General features: G+C 53.9%; 5 protein-coding genes across 5 annotated transcripts; 4 read left to right on the top strand and 1 right to left on the bottom strand.

The window, feature by feature from the left end:
• Positions 1-311: 311 nt before the first annotated feature.
• On the bottom strand, positions 312-1,793 carry A1O7_09267 (hydroxyacid-oxoacid transhydrogenase; the record flags this gene model as incomplete). Its single annotated transcript, XM_007763255.1, has 1 exon — positions 312-1,793. One exon carries the CDS (start codon positions 1,791-1,793, stop codon positions 312-314), a length of 1,482 nt encoding a protein of 493 aa, XP_007761445.1.
• Positions 1,794-2,575: 782 nt separating this feature from the next.
• A1O7_09266 (lactoylglutathione lyase) lies at positions 2,576-3,556 on the top strand (the record flags this gene model as incomplete). The annotated part of the gene is made up of 1 exon (XM_007763254.1): positions 2,576-3,556. The coding sequence occupies one exon, from the start codon at positions 2,576-2,578 to the stop codon at positions 3,554-3,556; it is 981 nt and encodes a 326-aa protein (XP_007761444.1).
• A 402-nt stretch (positions 3,557-3,958) lies between these two features.
• A1O7_09265 (dihydroxy-acid dehydratase) lies at positions 3,959-5,848 on the top strand (the record flags this gene model as incomplete). Its single annotated transcript, XM_007763253.1, has 1 exon — positions 3,959-5,848. One exon carries the CDS (start codon positions 3,959-3,961, stop codon positions 5,846-5,848), a length of 1,890 nt encoding a protein of 629 aa, XP_007761443.1.
• Positions 5,849-8,200: 2,352 nt separating this feature from the next.
• Positions 8,201-9,466, top strand: A1O7_09263 (uncharacterized protein; the record flags this gene model as incomplete). Its single annotated transcript, XM_007763252.1, has 1 exon — positions 8,201-9,466. The coding sequence occupies one exon, from the start codon at positions 8,201-8,203 to the stop codon at positions 9,464-9,466; it is 1,266 nt and encodes a 421-aa protein (XP_007761442.1).
• Positions 9,467-10,049: 583 nt separating this feature from the next.
• On the top strand, positions 10,050-14,795 carry A1O7_09262 (uncharacterized protein; the record flags this gene model as incomplete). Its single annotated transcript, XM_007763251.1, has 1 exon — positions 10,050-14,795. One exon carries the CDS (start codon positions 10,050-10,052, stop codon positions 14,793-14,795), a length of 4,746 nt encoding a protein of 1,581 aa, XP_007761441.1.
• Between the last annotated feature and the right edge of the window lie 495 nt (positions 14,796-15,290).

Here is a 15,290-nt window from a genome sequence, read left to right as displayed (position 1 = left end):
ATATGCGAGACTCGTACAAGCCAGAGAGTCGTCCAAGACATTTCAATTTTTATTCCCCGTGGCCCCAGCTGAGAGCATGCAATCCATTCATTTGCTGTTGTGCGTCCTGTGCGTCACTTTGTTAGCCAAATCAACCATGGCAACACCAGCAACCTCGAGCAATGTGGGGGCTTGACTGGCCGAAGTCGCACCCAGACACCCCGCACTTGGCTTTGGCTGGTCCGGGGAAGCTGCAAACTGTCCAAACTGTCCAAACTGTCCAAACAGATCAACAAGGCAAGCATGGCCAACACCACAAACATTGCATTCCCTTAGTATTCCAGCGCTTCCTCGAACAGGCCCCTCAACTGCTCTCTCTCCTGGTTGACCTCCTCGCTCAAATTCGGTGCCAACATTAGAACTCGCTTCTGGGGCAGTGTGCCCTCCACCAGATCGTCAATGCTCTCCTTCGTGAAACCCAACTGCTTGATGCCACGAGGTTGATCTCCCAGCTTGATAAGGAACTCCGCCAAGGCTTCACTGAGAACTTCACCGGCACTCTCCTTCTTCACATTTGAGATATCCTTGCCAAAACACTCCGCCGCAGCCAGGTGGCGGTCGGGATTGCTTGGCCCAGTGAATCGGAACACGGCAGGTGCAGTCACCGCCACGCTGACGCCATGGGGAATAATTGGTGTCTCGACTTGGTATCCCGCATGTTTATAGCCCGGGTTCTGTCCGCTGATGGGATAGCTCATGCCGTGACACAAGTGTACACCGGCATTTCCGAATCCGACGCCCGCCAGGGTTGCCGCAAGGAGCATCTCGCTCTGTGCTTCATGATCTTCAGGGTCTTTGGCCGCTCGCGGTAGATACTGCACTGTAGACTTGAGTGCCTTCAGTGAAAAGATGTCGGAGATGGGGTTGGCGCCCTGGTAAGCAGGTCGGTTGATCGGGTTGGGTGGCCTGGGCGATCTCTCGTAGTAAGGGATGGCGGTCCAAGACTCCAGAGAGTGACACAGCACGTCTAGGCCAGAAGACGCATGCACGGCCGATGGCATGGTGCGAGTGTTGAGGGGGTCGCAAATGCCCAGCGTGGGCTTGAGGGCGCGGTGCGCAATACCGGTCTTTGCGCGCTTCTCCACCAGGTCGAAGATGGCGGTGCCTGTCGTCTCAGACCCTGTGCCTGCGGTGGTCGGTACAGCAACGAGCGGCTTCAAAGGCTTGGTGATGGGCAGCCCCTTGCCCAAGGGAGCGTTGACAAAGTCCAGGAAGTCCGCGTCAGGAAAGCAAGTGTACAGGTTCATCAATTTGGCAGTGTCGATGACTGATCCTCCGCCGACTGCCAGAAAGGCGTCCGGCTGGTACGGTTTCGCAAAGGCAATGGCATCCTTGATTGAGCTGTCCTTGGGCTCCACCCGACATTTGTCGTAAACCGTGAACTCGACCCCTTCCTTGGTCAACCCTTCAATGACCTGCTTCATCGCATCCAGTTTGGAAACATTGCCATCCGTCACGACGCATACACGCTTGGCACCCATGTTTTTCATGTCCATTCCAACCTCTTTTGTGCAACCAGGCCCAAATCTGATTGAGCTAGCAGCCATTTCGAACGCATAGTCTTTGGACCGGGAGTGATCGATCGGTGTTGCGAGCCGTCTCCTGGCCTCGCCGAAAGCAGAGGGGGCATGATGGAAGTTTGGATTCGAATGGCACGGGCAATTAGGAGGGTGGCCAAATTGAATGGCTTTCAAGAGAGACGTCGACCGCTGTGCGGCGGTCCTGGCGATTCGAATTGCGGGGGAGAGAGACATGCTGCGCGGCCAACTCAAGTGTGATATGCTCTACAGCTCCCGGGCACGCGACAGCAGGATTGAAGAGGGGAGATTTTGAATAATTGTGCTTCAGACAGAAGCAAGACGATTGATATTCAGAGTGCCTTAGCTCGATCTCAATCCCACCATCGGAAGAGCCCCATGCAACCAAGCGGATGTGGAGGGAGGCCGAGGCAGTGTGGAGAGAGCACCGAGAGCGCTGGACCAGCACGCGCCTGAATCGTCTGTTGATTGGGTTTGCAGATCAACTTGTGGGCTTGTGATTCGACGTCGAAGAGCTGCATTCTAGAGGGGATTGGTGGGCTGCTTGCTGCCAAAGAGCCCTGGAAGCCATCTTCCACCGGCAAGGGCCAAGCAGTCCTAGAAGCCAGGACGAAGTTCGGGGGCTGCTTCGGTGGGAAGGCAGGCGACACATCGCGGGGTTTAGGCCCGTGAGGCCCAAACTGCAATGGCCCGGCATGCCCGGTAGAATCCCGGTGTGGGGGAGAAGTGCGCGTCAACAGAGCATTGCCCCACGTCATTCTCCTCTCACGGCCACACCCTTAGCATCATCAGCAAAAGGTTCAATGATGCGCAACTGATTGCAGCGTCCGTGACTGCGAATTCTCACAATCCACTTGGACGATTCGCCTCAACTGATGCTTTCCCGCTTCACATCCCGCCTGCCACGACTCCAACAGCTGCGACAACATTTCCAGCTCCCCCCAATCACAGCCGCCGTGTCAAACGCATTCTCGACGACGAGCTCATCAGCCAAGAACATGTCAGCGCCAGATCACTCGAAATGGAAGTTCAACCACACCATGCTCCGGGTCAAAGACCCTCAGAAGTCCCTTGATTACTACAAGTTGCTCGGCTTGAGTCTCATCAACAAGTTGGACTTCCCGGACAACAAATTCTGCCTGTATTTCCTCGCCTACGATGGACCGGCCTCTGCGAGCACAAACGCGCACTGGACCGACCGAGAGGGCGTCATCGAATTGACCCATAACTACGGCACCGAGTCAGACGATTCGTTCACTATAAACAACGGCAATAAAGACCCTCACAAGGGGTTCGGCCACATCTGCATCTCCGTTGACAACATCCAAGCAGCATGCCAGCGCATTGAGGATGCGGGGTACAAGTTCCAGAAGAAGCTTACAGACGGGCGGATGAGACACATCGCCTTTGCGCTTGATCCGGACGGCTATTGGGTCGAGATCATAGGACAGAAGCCTGTTGAACAGACCGAGGGCGTTAAGGAGACAGACACTCAGGCCTACAGGATGAATCACAGTATGATTCGGGTCAAGGATCCTGAGAAGAGCTTGAAATTTTACCAGGAGGTCATGGGAATGTCGCTCATGCGCACCGCTGAGCAGAAATCAGCAGGCTTTACCCTGTATTTCTTGGGATATCCCGGCTCTTATGGCATTCCGGACCCCAATGATACGGCCAACGGGGTCAATCCTCTTGCCGGAAAAGAAGGTCTGCTTGAATTGACGTGGAACTACGGGACCGAAAAGGAAGAAGGGAAGGTATACCACAACGGCAATGACGAACCTCAAGGCTTCGGCCACATTTGCATCAGTGTCGACGAGCTTGACAAAGCGTGCCAGTTTATGGAGGAGAAGGGCGTGAACTGGAAGAAGAGACTCACGGATGGCAGAATGAAGAACGTGGCTTTTGTGCTGGATCCAGACGATTACTGGGTGGAGATCATCCAGAATGAGACGCTGAAGAAGTCGAGCAACTGGTGATTGCGATACCCTGGTGGTGTCAGCGAGCCATTCAGCACTGTTACGAATGAGGCAGACGGAAGACCTGATGAAATTCTCTCTGTATCATCATGTGGACGAGCAACAGGCTTGTATCATGTAGTCTGTACATGAGCACTCCGTACGTAGCGCAACTCGGCGGAAGTTCTCCCGAACATGACCGACAACGAAGACCGTCGGCGATTTGCCGTTGACACACTCCAAACAACTTCTCCAATTACCTTCAAGACGATGACCATTGACAATGCTGAAGAAGATGCGGGCTGCCACTCCGGTGGACTCGAGCAGGTACAGTGGTATTGTATCTGTTCAGGCTCCTGCATACTCGTCCCTGGAAGTATATACCGTTGAACATCGGAGACTCCCATTACCGGCTCAATAACCATGACGGCCAACGACAATATGCCAGCCGCGAATGGGCAGAACGGCGACAGTCACACATCCATAGCGGCCGACTACGATCTGTCTCGCCCAATTGATTCCACATCTGGTCTTCGAGCAGGCCTCACTTCGTACGGTGATGCGCATTTCTCACTCTTCCTGCGAAAGGTCTTCATCAAAGCCCTGGGCTATTCCGACGCCGCACTCTCCTCGCCCATTATTGGCATCATCAACACTTACTCGTCCTTCAACCCCTGTCATTCCAATGTCCCGCAGCTCATCGAGTCTGTCAAACGGGGTGTCCTGGCGTCCGGTGGTCTGCCCGTTGACTTCCCGACCATCAGTGTGCATGAGAGCTTTTCTAGCCCGACAAGCATGTACCTCCGGAACCTGATGAGCATGGACACTGAGGAGATGATTAAGGCTCAGCCCGTCGACGCGGTAGTCATGATAGGCGGGTGTGACAAGACAGTCCCGGCTCAACTGATGGGCGGCATCTCAGCGAACAAGCTCATGCTACCTCTCATCACTGGTCCGATGATGCCTGGCTCGGTCGAAGGCGTCAGGGTGGGTGCATGTACTGATTGCCGGAGTTACTGGGCACGGTACCGCGCTGGCAATGTCGACCTGGAGGACATCATGTCGGTCAATGAAGAGCTCGCGCCCACGGGAGGTACGTGCGGCGTCATGGGCACGGCGTCGACCATGGCCTGCATCACTGCAGGCTTGGGCTTGCTGGAACTCAAGTCTGGTGCCACTGCGGCGGCTGTCAGCTCTGCAAGACTTCGAGTAGCAGAACAAGCTGGACGCGATGCCGTTGCCATGCTGAAGAGGGACGGAATGAAACCCCAAGATCTCCTTACCAGGGAGAGCTTTTTGAACGCAATCACGGTCCTACAAGCCATTGGCGGGAGCACCAATGCCGTCGTGCATCTGATGGCCATCATTAACCGCCATCCAAAGGTGGCAGGCACAATCGACTTGAAAACCTTTGACGACATCGGCAGGAAAACGCCACTCCTGGTCGACCTCAAGCCGAGCGGCGACAACTACATGACCGATTTCCACAACGCGGGCGGCATGCTGGCGCTGTTACATACCTTGAGACCATTACTGCACCTCGAGGCAAGGACTTACACGGGTCAGACTCTCGGCGAGCTTCTCGATTCCACCACCTTCAAGTCATTTTTGTACTCGCGACAGATAATTCGCTCGCTTGAGGATCCCCTCTACCCTAGCTCGAGTCTATTGGTTTTGTATGGGAATATTTGTCCAGACGGTGCCGTGATGAAAGCCTCTGCGTCCAAGAACCGAAATCTTCTCCACCATCGTGGCTCGGCTTGTGTCTTTGAGAATAGCGCAGACATGGCCAGACGTATTGACTCTCCGGATCTTGAAGTGGATGAGAACTCGATCTTGATACTGAAGAGCATAGGACCCGTGGGCAATCCCGGCATGCCCGAGGCCGGCCTGATCCCGATACCGCAAAAGCTGGGCAAACAAGGCGTGGCCGACATGTTGCGGATCAGCGATGGCAGAATGTCAGGGACTGCTGGAGGCACGATCATCCTGCATATCTCACCAGAGTCTGCTGATCTGGACTCGGTCTTTGGCATCGTGCAGACAGGAGACAAGATCGTTTGTGACGTTGAAAACAGGAAACTGGTCTTGGATGTGGAAGATCAGGAGATCACGAGGCGCATTGCAGAACGGAAACGGCAGTCCCAGTCGGAGTCTTCTTCTGGCTCCCACCAGTCGAGAAGGGTGGAACCGTGGCTGGAAAGGAGTGGGAGACGAGGGTATCGGGGTCTCTATGAACGTGAAGTCAACCAGGCGCACGAAGGGTGTGACTTTGTGTTTCTAACCGCCAAGGGTCCCTCAAAATCTCAATGACCAGTGCTGATGCTCGCTGGACTAAAGATGGCACTGCTTGGTTGTCATGGCTATGAAATCCCTGCCAACTCAGCGTCGATAATGCGAGTCACCCTAATGTAAAACTGCACGGTAGCCTGACGCTCGTCTGGTCTCTCTCAAGCGCGCCATGCCCTGCTCAACTATCTGATTTGTCAATTCTTTCTTCATCCAGGACGCCAGCGGAGTCGCACGAGTGGAGCTCTTTCCTCAACAGGCAATTGCTTGCTACTGTACTCTGCTCGAATCATCACGAGCCTCGTACCGGCGATACGAGAGGGGTGTTCCGGAAACGGCCGTGCGAGGTTCCCAGCTTTGCCTCGAGTAATGTAAGCAATCTTAGCCTACCTGGAGGACAAGCCGTCGTTACGACCCTCAAGGGAGTGGGAGGTGTATCGAGTCTGCTACAGAAAGAGAACCGTATCTGGAGGCATCGGCTATTGGGTGTAGCATTGGTACCATATGTCTTGATCTATGACTGCAGGTCTGTCGTGGAAGGGATATCAGACAGATCGCCGCGTCAAAACCTGCTCTTTCAATGCTATTGGCTGTATTGCGACCTTGAAAGCCCCGTCTTCGCCTTCGCCTGATAGATGGCCAGGAGATAGTAAATTACCTATCCCGGCTAGAAACAACGGCGATGACCCGAGAAAGACGTGCGTGACTGTGCAAGCTTCGTAAAAGTGTGGACCGCTGATACTCCTGTCAAACTACCTTGATTCAGCAATCTTCCTGCCCTGAAGGGATGTTCGGAGCCAATTTCATGAACCAGCAAATAGATGCTCTTGCCCCTTTAGGAAGTATCACAACCTATGAAAGCGATCATCAGAGCGGTGGCATGGAGCAAATACCCTTCTAGGACCGCTTTGCGGGCAGAACCTGGGCTTGGGGCACGGATAACGTGAACAGGAGATTGGTGTGAAAGCGCACGAGCCTTGCTTCATACGCCACCGGCTAAGCCCCTTGGGCGTTTGCCATCTGAGGAGGATGCAAACAACGCGAGGTGTGTCAAAGGTGTTGGTGTTGCTCCGATTAGCAGATTGCTGTTCGGGTACTTGAATCAAGTCTGGTGACCCTGTACTGTATAATTACCAACCGAAGAGCGTTACACCTGAGTCGGAATCGAGAGCTCGCGACCCAGTGTCAGCCTGACAATGGTCACCGGATGTGAGGGAATGTCGGCAGAAAGGATAGTGTACGGACTAGGTATCAAGGAGAAGAGGAATGAACGTGCTTGTCTCCGTGAGTACGGAGTAGAGTTGGAGAACATGTTAAAAACAACTAAATACCCAATGGACTGGGGCCTAGGTCAGCTTGCTTAGGAAATCAATCATTTTATACTATAGTAATCTTAATAGCATAAATATGTTCAACAATCACCTGAGATTTGCCGGGGTAGCTCAGTGAGTTTCCTCTTCTCTGGTCTTGAAAGACTATGATTCTAACATTAGCAGATCGGTAGAGCGTGTGGCTCTTAACAAAGTCCAACCTCAAGGTTGCGGGTTCGAGTCCCGCCTGTAAGTACAGCAGAATCTAAACTCAGGAATGCGGTTACTGACCTAATCCAGTCGGCTCAATTCCGTTGCAAACTGCTTTTTTGTGGTCGTCCGAGACTAGTGGATTCTATGTCGCTGAATATCTGCAGAGTATACCGAGTACCTCACGCTATGCTATATTTTTTTTCTAATCTGAGACCTACTGATAAGCCCGTCGGTGGGTGCGGCAGGCCGCAAAGGCGCTGCCCACGAAGCGGGTAAAATCCATGGCTAACACTGTAGGCAGCAATTGCAGGAACAGACCACGATTCTGGCAAGTCGTCAGGGGAGGCTTCCGTCCTACTTTGGCTGATAGCCCTGGACGTGTATCTGCAAATCAGTTGATGGTCGCGATTGTCACCCTGAGAGCATTTCGGGGAGCATCTTGCTGTATCTGGTCAAGTCAGGGACGGACGCAAGCGCTTGCATACTGAGGGCGCGAGGTTCTGGAACATATCCTGCACGGGATAACGCGGTAAGTCCTGGTTCTAGCTGGGTCTCAGCAACCTCTTGTGCGCCTGCATTGCCCATCGAGGCCATATCAGATTTGTATCAGCTGCCCTTCCTCCGCCTGGGCACTCCCCATTCGTCATCCGTACAGGTAGGTCAGCCCTGTGCGGCCTTAAGCCGTGGCGGGGCTCCAACATCCGGGGCTCGGCGACTGGAACCGGTGACAGCCTCAGCACTGGACAAGCCAACGTCGTCTTGTACATTCCCATTCATGGTTTGCACAAGACCCTTGATTTTCAGGCCACGTCTTCTTCTCTTCTCATTGCCGACCTTCCCACTCCGAAGAACAATGGCGACATCATCCGCACAGATCAACCCTACTGTGGGCATCCTGAGCATTGGGGATATGGGCATGGGCATAGCCCGGCTCCTCCGCCATCACGACCATACCGTCTACACGGTCGCCACGGGCAGAAGGCAAGTCTACACACCAGATAGTCGTCCAGAAGATATTGAACTCTTTGCTGAGCTCTCTCCAAGCCAGCACACCCTCGACCGCATCAAGTCGTCACAGATAACAGCTCTCGAGTCGGATGAACAGCTGGTGGCTGAATCCGATATCATCCTGAGCATTGTACCACCTCGAGACGCCATCGCGACGGCACGAAGAGCTCTTGAAGCATGCCGCTCACAAGCAGCCATCAAGAGGCGTAGTGAGAGGAAAGGCACCGAAGCAACCTCTCAAGCCCCCAGCATAACATACATTGACCTGAACGCCATCTCGCCCAGAAGCGCCAAGTCCATCGCCACGATGTTTTCCACTCCAATGTCGCCGGCTTCACCCCGAAGGCTATCCATCACGCGCACGTTTTCTTTCCAACGAAGGGAGTCGGAACCCGAGCTAGACCCTATCTATATCAACTTCCTCGACGGCGGTATCATTGGAGGGCCTCCGGCAGCGAAGCAAGATCAAACCTGGAAGAAGCCCTCGATTGTCATTTCAGGGCCAAAGTACGACCACTTGCTCACCCCCTCCTTCATCGAACTACTAAATATGAAATTACTCGGCCCCAGAATCGGCCAAGCCTCGGCCTTGAAATCCTGTTTCGCGTCTCTCACGAAGGGCATGACTGCTTTATCCATCCTATCTTTCACCACCGCACATAGCTGCGGCGTGCTCAAGGAGCTCCAAGAGCACCTTGCCGAGTTCAGCCCGAAGACGCTTGACCTGGCTGAAGCCGGGCTTGTGGGCATGCCACCAAAAGCATACCGCTGGGTTGAGGAAATGCGGCAGATCAACGAGACGTTCTCTGAAGAAGGCGGTTTCAGCGCTGCTGTGCTCTCCAACGGGCATAACGGTCACCACACCACTCCGACCCAGGTAGCCACCAACGGCCGGAATATGGCCGGCGTTTTTGAGGGCGTCGCCGAGATATACAAACTGATCGCGGATGACACGATACTAGGCGAGGAAAGAGTAGAGAAACGGAAACGTGGCACCAATCCGGAGGATGTGGCTGAATGTGTAAAGGAAGGGATTGCGAAGAAGAAGAAGAAACTTGCCGACGAGGGGAGGGATCTGGAGGCGGCGTGGAGGGGTAGCTGGGGCGCCTAAGGGACTGTGGTGTTCGGATCGTTTATGGGAAGTTGTGCTTACGATGGGGAGTCATATTCGACGGTGAGGTGATGGATTCGCACTGCTCTTTTCGGGAATGGTATTGGTTGCAAGAATAGGCGCTGCACTCAATCCCCGCGTAGCGAGTCATCTAGCAGGCATAGACAAAGGAAGATGAGCAAAGTGGAAAAAGAGCAGATACTATCGAGTGGCGCTGAGTGGTGCTTGCAAAAGTGATGGCGCTTCACCATGGCTGCGCACGAGACCAACTGCAGGAAGTGGTCTAAGCTTCACCGTAGCCGCAGAGGTCACTAAGTCCGCAATTACCGTAAAGGGACATTTCGACACAACGCCTCGACAAGTCACTGCAGCGGTAGGACTGCGGTCGTCACGTCGTATTCTACCAACTTCAACTTCCTCTGCCACGCCGTATGACCTTAACCCTTCTGATCTACGCAATCGAAGGAGACCCTCTGCATCCTCCACGCCCCTACAACCATTTATCGAAATGACTTAATGACGGCATCCCTCTCGACATGCACTTCGTCTCTGCCCTCCTCCGCATCCTGCAGCAAGACGCAAAATGTCGCTGAATCCTCTCGAAGACAGCCACCCTGTTGGGCAGGCCCAAGGCACAAAGCTCAAGCGCTCCGAGCCAAACGAGGAGGAACAAAACTACTGTCGAATATGCCGGGGCGAAGGCACCGTTGCTCAACCGCTCTACTACCCGTGCAAATGCTCTGGGAGCATCAAGTTCGTCCACCAAGAATGCCTGATGGAGTGGCTGTCGCATTCTCAGAAGAAGTACTGTGAATTGTGCAAGACGTCGTTTCGCTTCACCAAACTCTACGACCGTTCCATGCCCGCACGATTACCGTTTCCCCTCTTCGTCCGCAAACTCGCTCGGCATGGAATTAGAGAATTTGCGCGATGGACACGTTACCTGCTGGTGGCCATCATCTGGACTTGCTGCTTACCTTGGTGCATCCGACAAGTCTGGCGAGGATTTCTTTGGCTTGCGGACGGCAGCACCCCCAGCCATCCAAGCATAGAAACGGCCCCAGTGGTTGTATCGAACACAACTGTTACAGGCTCCGCAGCCCGAGCGTCACGAACACAATTTGCCAATTTCACTGTACCAGACTATCTCGAGCGCATAACATTGGTGTTTCCTCCCATGCTGATATCACTGGGAGACATCGCGCGAGTCATCGTCGGCCAGGGCATCATCGGTAGGATTGTCGGCTTTTTCCTGGCCATCTTTATCCCCCGGTTAAGACAAATTGATGGCACTGATGGCGAGCAAGACTTTGCGGCTGAGGCGGCCGTGATGTCCTCAAGACCTCCCTCATTACTCTCAGACGTTGAGTTTCTATCCGCTTGGTCGGGGTCGCGAATGGTCAACAATGCCACCGTTGACATCATCGAAGGCCAGCTGATCTGTATACTGCTGGTCACTGCTTTTATCCTTGTGTTCCTCATTCGGGAATGGGTCATCAACCAGCAACCGATCTTGAACATGCCGGACCCTGATGCAAACGACAACCCCATTCAAGAACGGCAAGCTGAGAACGAGAGGCCCCAGGGGGGCCTTCTTCGACCACGGAATCGCCGCCAGGGCGGCGAGGCGAATGCTCCTGCTGAAGGGGGGTTCATGGATCCTGCGGGACGGCCAATAGCTATTCCTAGACGGCGCCGAGCGCTGACGGATGATAACATACTCAACGATACCGGCATTGGTATCGAAAGACCGGCTCCGCCGGTCCGGTCACAGAGCCTGTTGACGAGCCCTGATGATATAGGGGAAGCCAACGTCGAAGAGGATGTTGGTGAGAGTAGCGCGGTTGCTGGTGACAGTGCAAGTCGGCCAGTCCGAAGGCGCAGTTCTAGCAGCCATCATACGACGGAACATATGTCTGCCACGGCTTTAGAAGCTCAGACCATGGACGCGGGCACCTTGGATAGCTCTTCCATCGAGGCGCAAGGAGCCTTGCCCGTGGAATTTGCGTCCAGAGGCTCTGGATCTGGCCAATTGCAACCGGACTTGCTACAGCACATGGACCAAAACGAAACAGACCCACCAGAGCTCCAGGGGAGGAGAGTCTCGTTCGCGCAAAACCCTGCTATGATCAATGAGACAGAAATGCCACCAGGACAAGTTGATGCCCATGAAATTGCAACCGACTCAGATGGGCAAGTAATCCCCACGCCCGATTCTTCGAATGACACAGACCTTTTGCCCCCTAGAGGAGACTTTTTTGACATCGATCTTCGGCCCGATCTTTTCGACGATGCACCTGAGCTAGATGCTGAACAAGTCGCTGTCTCCATCGATCAGGAGCCTACCGCCGATGATTCGATAACTGGCAGAATCTCCAAGTGGCTCTGGCATACAGATATTGAAGTCGACACGCCGGAGGCCGCGGAAGTTCGTGAGAGCCCGCGCGCTGATACGCAAGACGAGGAACACATCGTGGAGGATGTCAACGTAGAGGCGCCTTTTGTGCCTGTCCACAACCGGGAAGCTCCTCAGATCCCGCAACTGCCTCCAGCAATCGAAGCACCACCTGCAGAGCCCCCGGAGCCGAACATGTTCATGGGTGTCGATCTCAACGACGCCGGAGATGATGCGGAAGATCTTGACGGAGTGCTAGAACTCCTCGGCATGGAGGGACCCATTTTCGGCATGGTTCAGAACGTACTCTTCTCCTTCCTACTCATCACAATCACTTTGACGATGAGTTTCTGGTTTCCGTACATGTGGGGCAAGATTGCTCTTCTGTTTCTATCGCGGCCGACTCTCATGCTTGTGCGGGCACCACTGTTCGTTTTGTCGCGTTCAGCAGATATTGTTGTCGACGTCATCTTTTTCGTGGTTGGGCTTGCCGGTTTCCTCTTCAGCCAGCCGATGAAGCTCATCAGAGCAGTCATATCTGGACTATCGCCACCTCTTGGCCGAATTATCGACACTGCGACAATAGAAGGGTTTACCCTCGACCTGAGCCAGAAAAGCGGTACACGACTGGAGAGGACTTTGGCCGCGGCCGTCCTTGGTCTCAGGCCAGACGTGCCAAACTTCTCGATGCAATCGCACCATGCGCTTATCTCCCTGAAGAACCATCTACGTAATGCACTGCACGGCGCGGCCTTCCTGCTAGGCCAGGTTGAAAAGATTCTGACCTCTGAGCGCCCAAGTTCTGGCACCGTTCTGGTGTCTCTTCGAAAATCGCTGAAGTCTGCTCCAGAAGTCGTCAAGAAGCTACCGCAAGCCAAAGAGCTCGGATTAAACTTCGTCAACCTTCTATCGACTGCTCTTTCGACTGAGCCAACAGAAGGTGTCCATGATCTCGATCCTTCCCTTGCCGAGTGGAACAATCAAGACCGGATCCTTGCAATCATCCTCGGTTATGCTTTGTTCGCTGTCGCTGGCGTCGTATTTCTCGAAGCAGCTCATCTGGTTCTTGGACTGAAAGATAATGAGAAAGTCGAAGGCTACTTCGCCGATTCTCTTCGGCAAGCAGGTGGCGTAATGAAAGTGATTGTCATCATCGGGATCGAAATGTTAGTCTTTCCGCTATACTGCGGACTGCTACTGGACCTAGCACTTCTTCCTCTATTCGCCAACGCCACCGTGGCCAGCCGTATCGCTTTCATGACGCAGACGCCGCTGACGGGAATATTCATTCACTGGTTTATTGGTACCTGTTACATGTTTCATTTCGCCCTTTTCGTATCGATCTGCCGGAAGATCATGCGTAAAGGAGTTTTGTACTTTATCCGCGACCCCGATGATCCGACGTTTCATCCCGTGCGCGACGTTCTCGAACGACCTGTACCTGCACAACTGGGCAAAATCGCATTTTCGGCGTTGGTCTACGGTGGCCTGGTCACGCTATGCCTGGGTGGTGTCGTGTGGACATTAGACTGGGTTGGTGGCGTCCTGCCCATACGATGGTCTACAACAGAACCAAGGCTGGCGTTTCCCATCGACATAGTCTTCTACAACTTCCTACTTCCTTTTATCCTTCGGAAGGCCGAGCCATCAAAGAAGATCTCGGCAATGTATAAATGGTGGTTTCGGGGATGCGCTCGGTCACTACGACTCACGAATTTTCTGTTTGGAGAGGAGCGAAAGGAGGAACAATACACCCATCCGAAAGGTTTGCCGTGGAGGTTGCTCGCCCAAGACAGTATGACCGGACCGCAACAAGACGGCACCTACGTTCGAGCGCCGGCATCTGACTCGGTGCGCATCGCCAAAGGGCGCAATGTCTTCCTCGAAGTCACGGAGCAGAATGAGAGAGTGGATGGTCGCCCGGACCCGGATTTCGGCATGCACGGCAAGAAAGATCCTCAGTTCACAAAGGTCTATCTCCCACCGAACTTCAGAAGCCGGATTACGACGTTCATCGTCCTGCTCTGGCTTTTCGCAGCTGCAACTGGGGTGGCATTCACCATTGGACCTCTGCTAGTCGGCAGAAAGATGACCCAGCTGCTGTCCCAATCGCAGCATCCACCTAACGACCTCTACGCGTTCACAGTCGGCGTTCACATCTTTGCCGCGGTTGGATACGCCATTGCTTACGCCGAACCGGCCAGAGACTATCTCCGAGTGAAAGTGACCGCTTCGGGGAAACAGATCCTGGGATCAATTCTGCACTTTCTTGGCCTGGCCTACCTGGCCATCTTCACTACTGTCGTGCTACCTTTTGTTATGGCCTTGATTACGGAACTGTACATTCACATACCGCTCTTTGACGTGCTAGAGCTCGTCAACCGAGAAAAGGTTCAAGACATCTCGGCTTCGACCCCGGCGACCAGTAAACGCCTCCCTGGCGCTACGATCTTTATCCTCCAATCCTGGACGATCGGCCTATTATACCTGAAGCTCCTGCTCCGCGTGCTGACTCACGCTACCGAACCCACTTCCCGTCCGGCGCGGGCGCTTCGGGCAATCACCCGCAACGGCATCCTCCAAGCCGACGTCCCTCTGGCATCCCGCGCGTTTGTGCTCCCCGTCACGACGGTGTGCCTGGTCCTCCTCGTCTGCCCTCTGAGCTTCATGAAACTCGTCATCACGGTCTTCCGGGTCCACGAGACGGAGAAACAGATGCGCATGTATCGATTCGCGTACCCGCTGTTCTTGTGGATGATGGTCAATTACGTCGGCGCCATGTTCATGAAGACAAAGGTGGAGAAGTGGCGGGTCATGGTTCGGGATGAAGTCTATCTGCTTGGGGAGCGGTTGCATAATTTCCAAGAGCCGAAGCCGAGGGTGAAAAAGAACGACAACGCTTCCAGCAGTAAAGGGAAGGAGAAGGCGTTGTGAGGAAGACCTGGTGTGGTGGGGAAGCAGATTTTGTACACATTGCATAGCGTGGCGGGCGAATTAGAATTTTGCGGAGCATCCCGGCTCAGGTGCCTACTAGGCATCAAGCAATCTCTTCAGTGCCTGGTACTCTTAGATGAAAATGAAACCATGTCTATTCCAACGACGGCTGATTCATTTCGACCGTGAGATCTCTCGTTTACACTGTCGACTACAGTCGGTGAGTCATAGCTTTCCTTGTACGTTGGTTCTCTCCAATACGTGTCTTCGCTATAGTTTTGCATTCGTCTGTGAGGCCGGCCCCTGAGAGTGAGTGTCACGGGTTTACATATACTGTCTTCTCGATGAGGGTCTTTCGCCGACCCCTCTCGTGCTGAAGGTCAATCATCCGTGGAGTTGTGCGGTTGATCTAATCATACTGCATACCAAAAAACTACAAACTAGATGATGTGAGTGATTGATTCGTCCATTGTGCTTCCGCCGGCCGTGGCCAGG

Source organism: Cladophialophora yegresii, assembly GCF_000585515.1.
Source record: "Cladophialophora yegresii CBS 114405 chromosome Unknown aczIN-supercont1.7, whole genome shotgun sequence".
In the NCBI taxonomy this organism is placed as follows: domain Eukaryota; kingdom Fungi; phylum Ascomycota; class Eurotiomycetes; order Chaetothyriales; family Herpotrichiellaceae; genus Cladophialophora; species Cladophialophora yegresii.
Note: the sequence above shows the minus strand (reverse complement) of the source record. Positions and strands in the feature narration are given on the sequence as shown.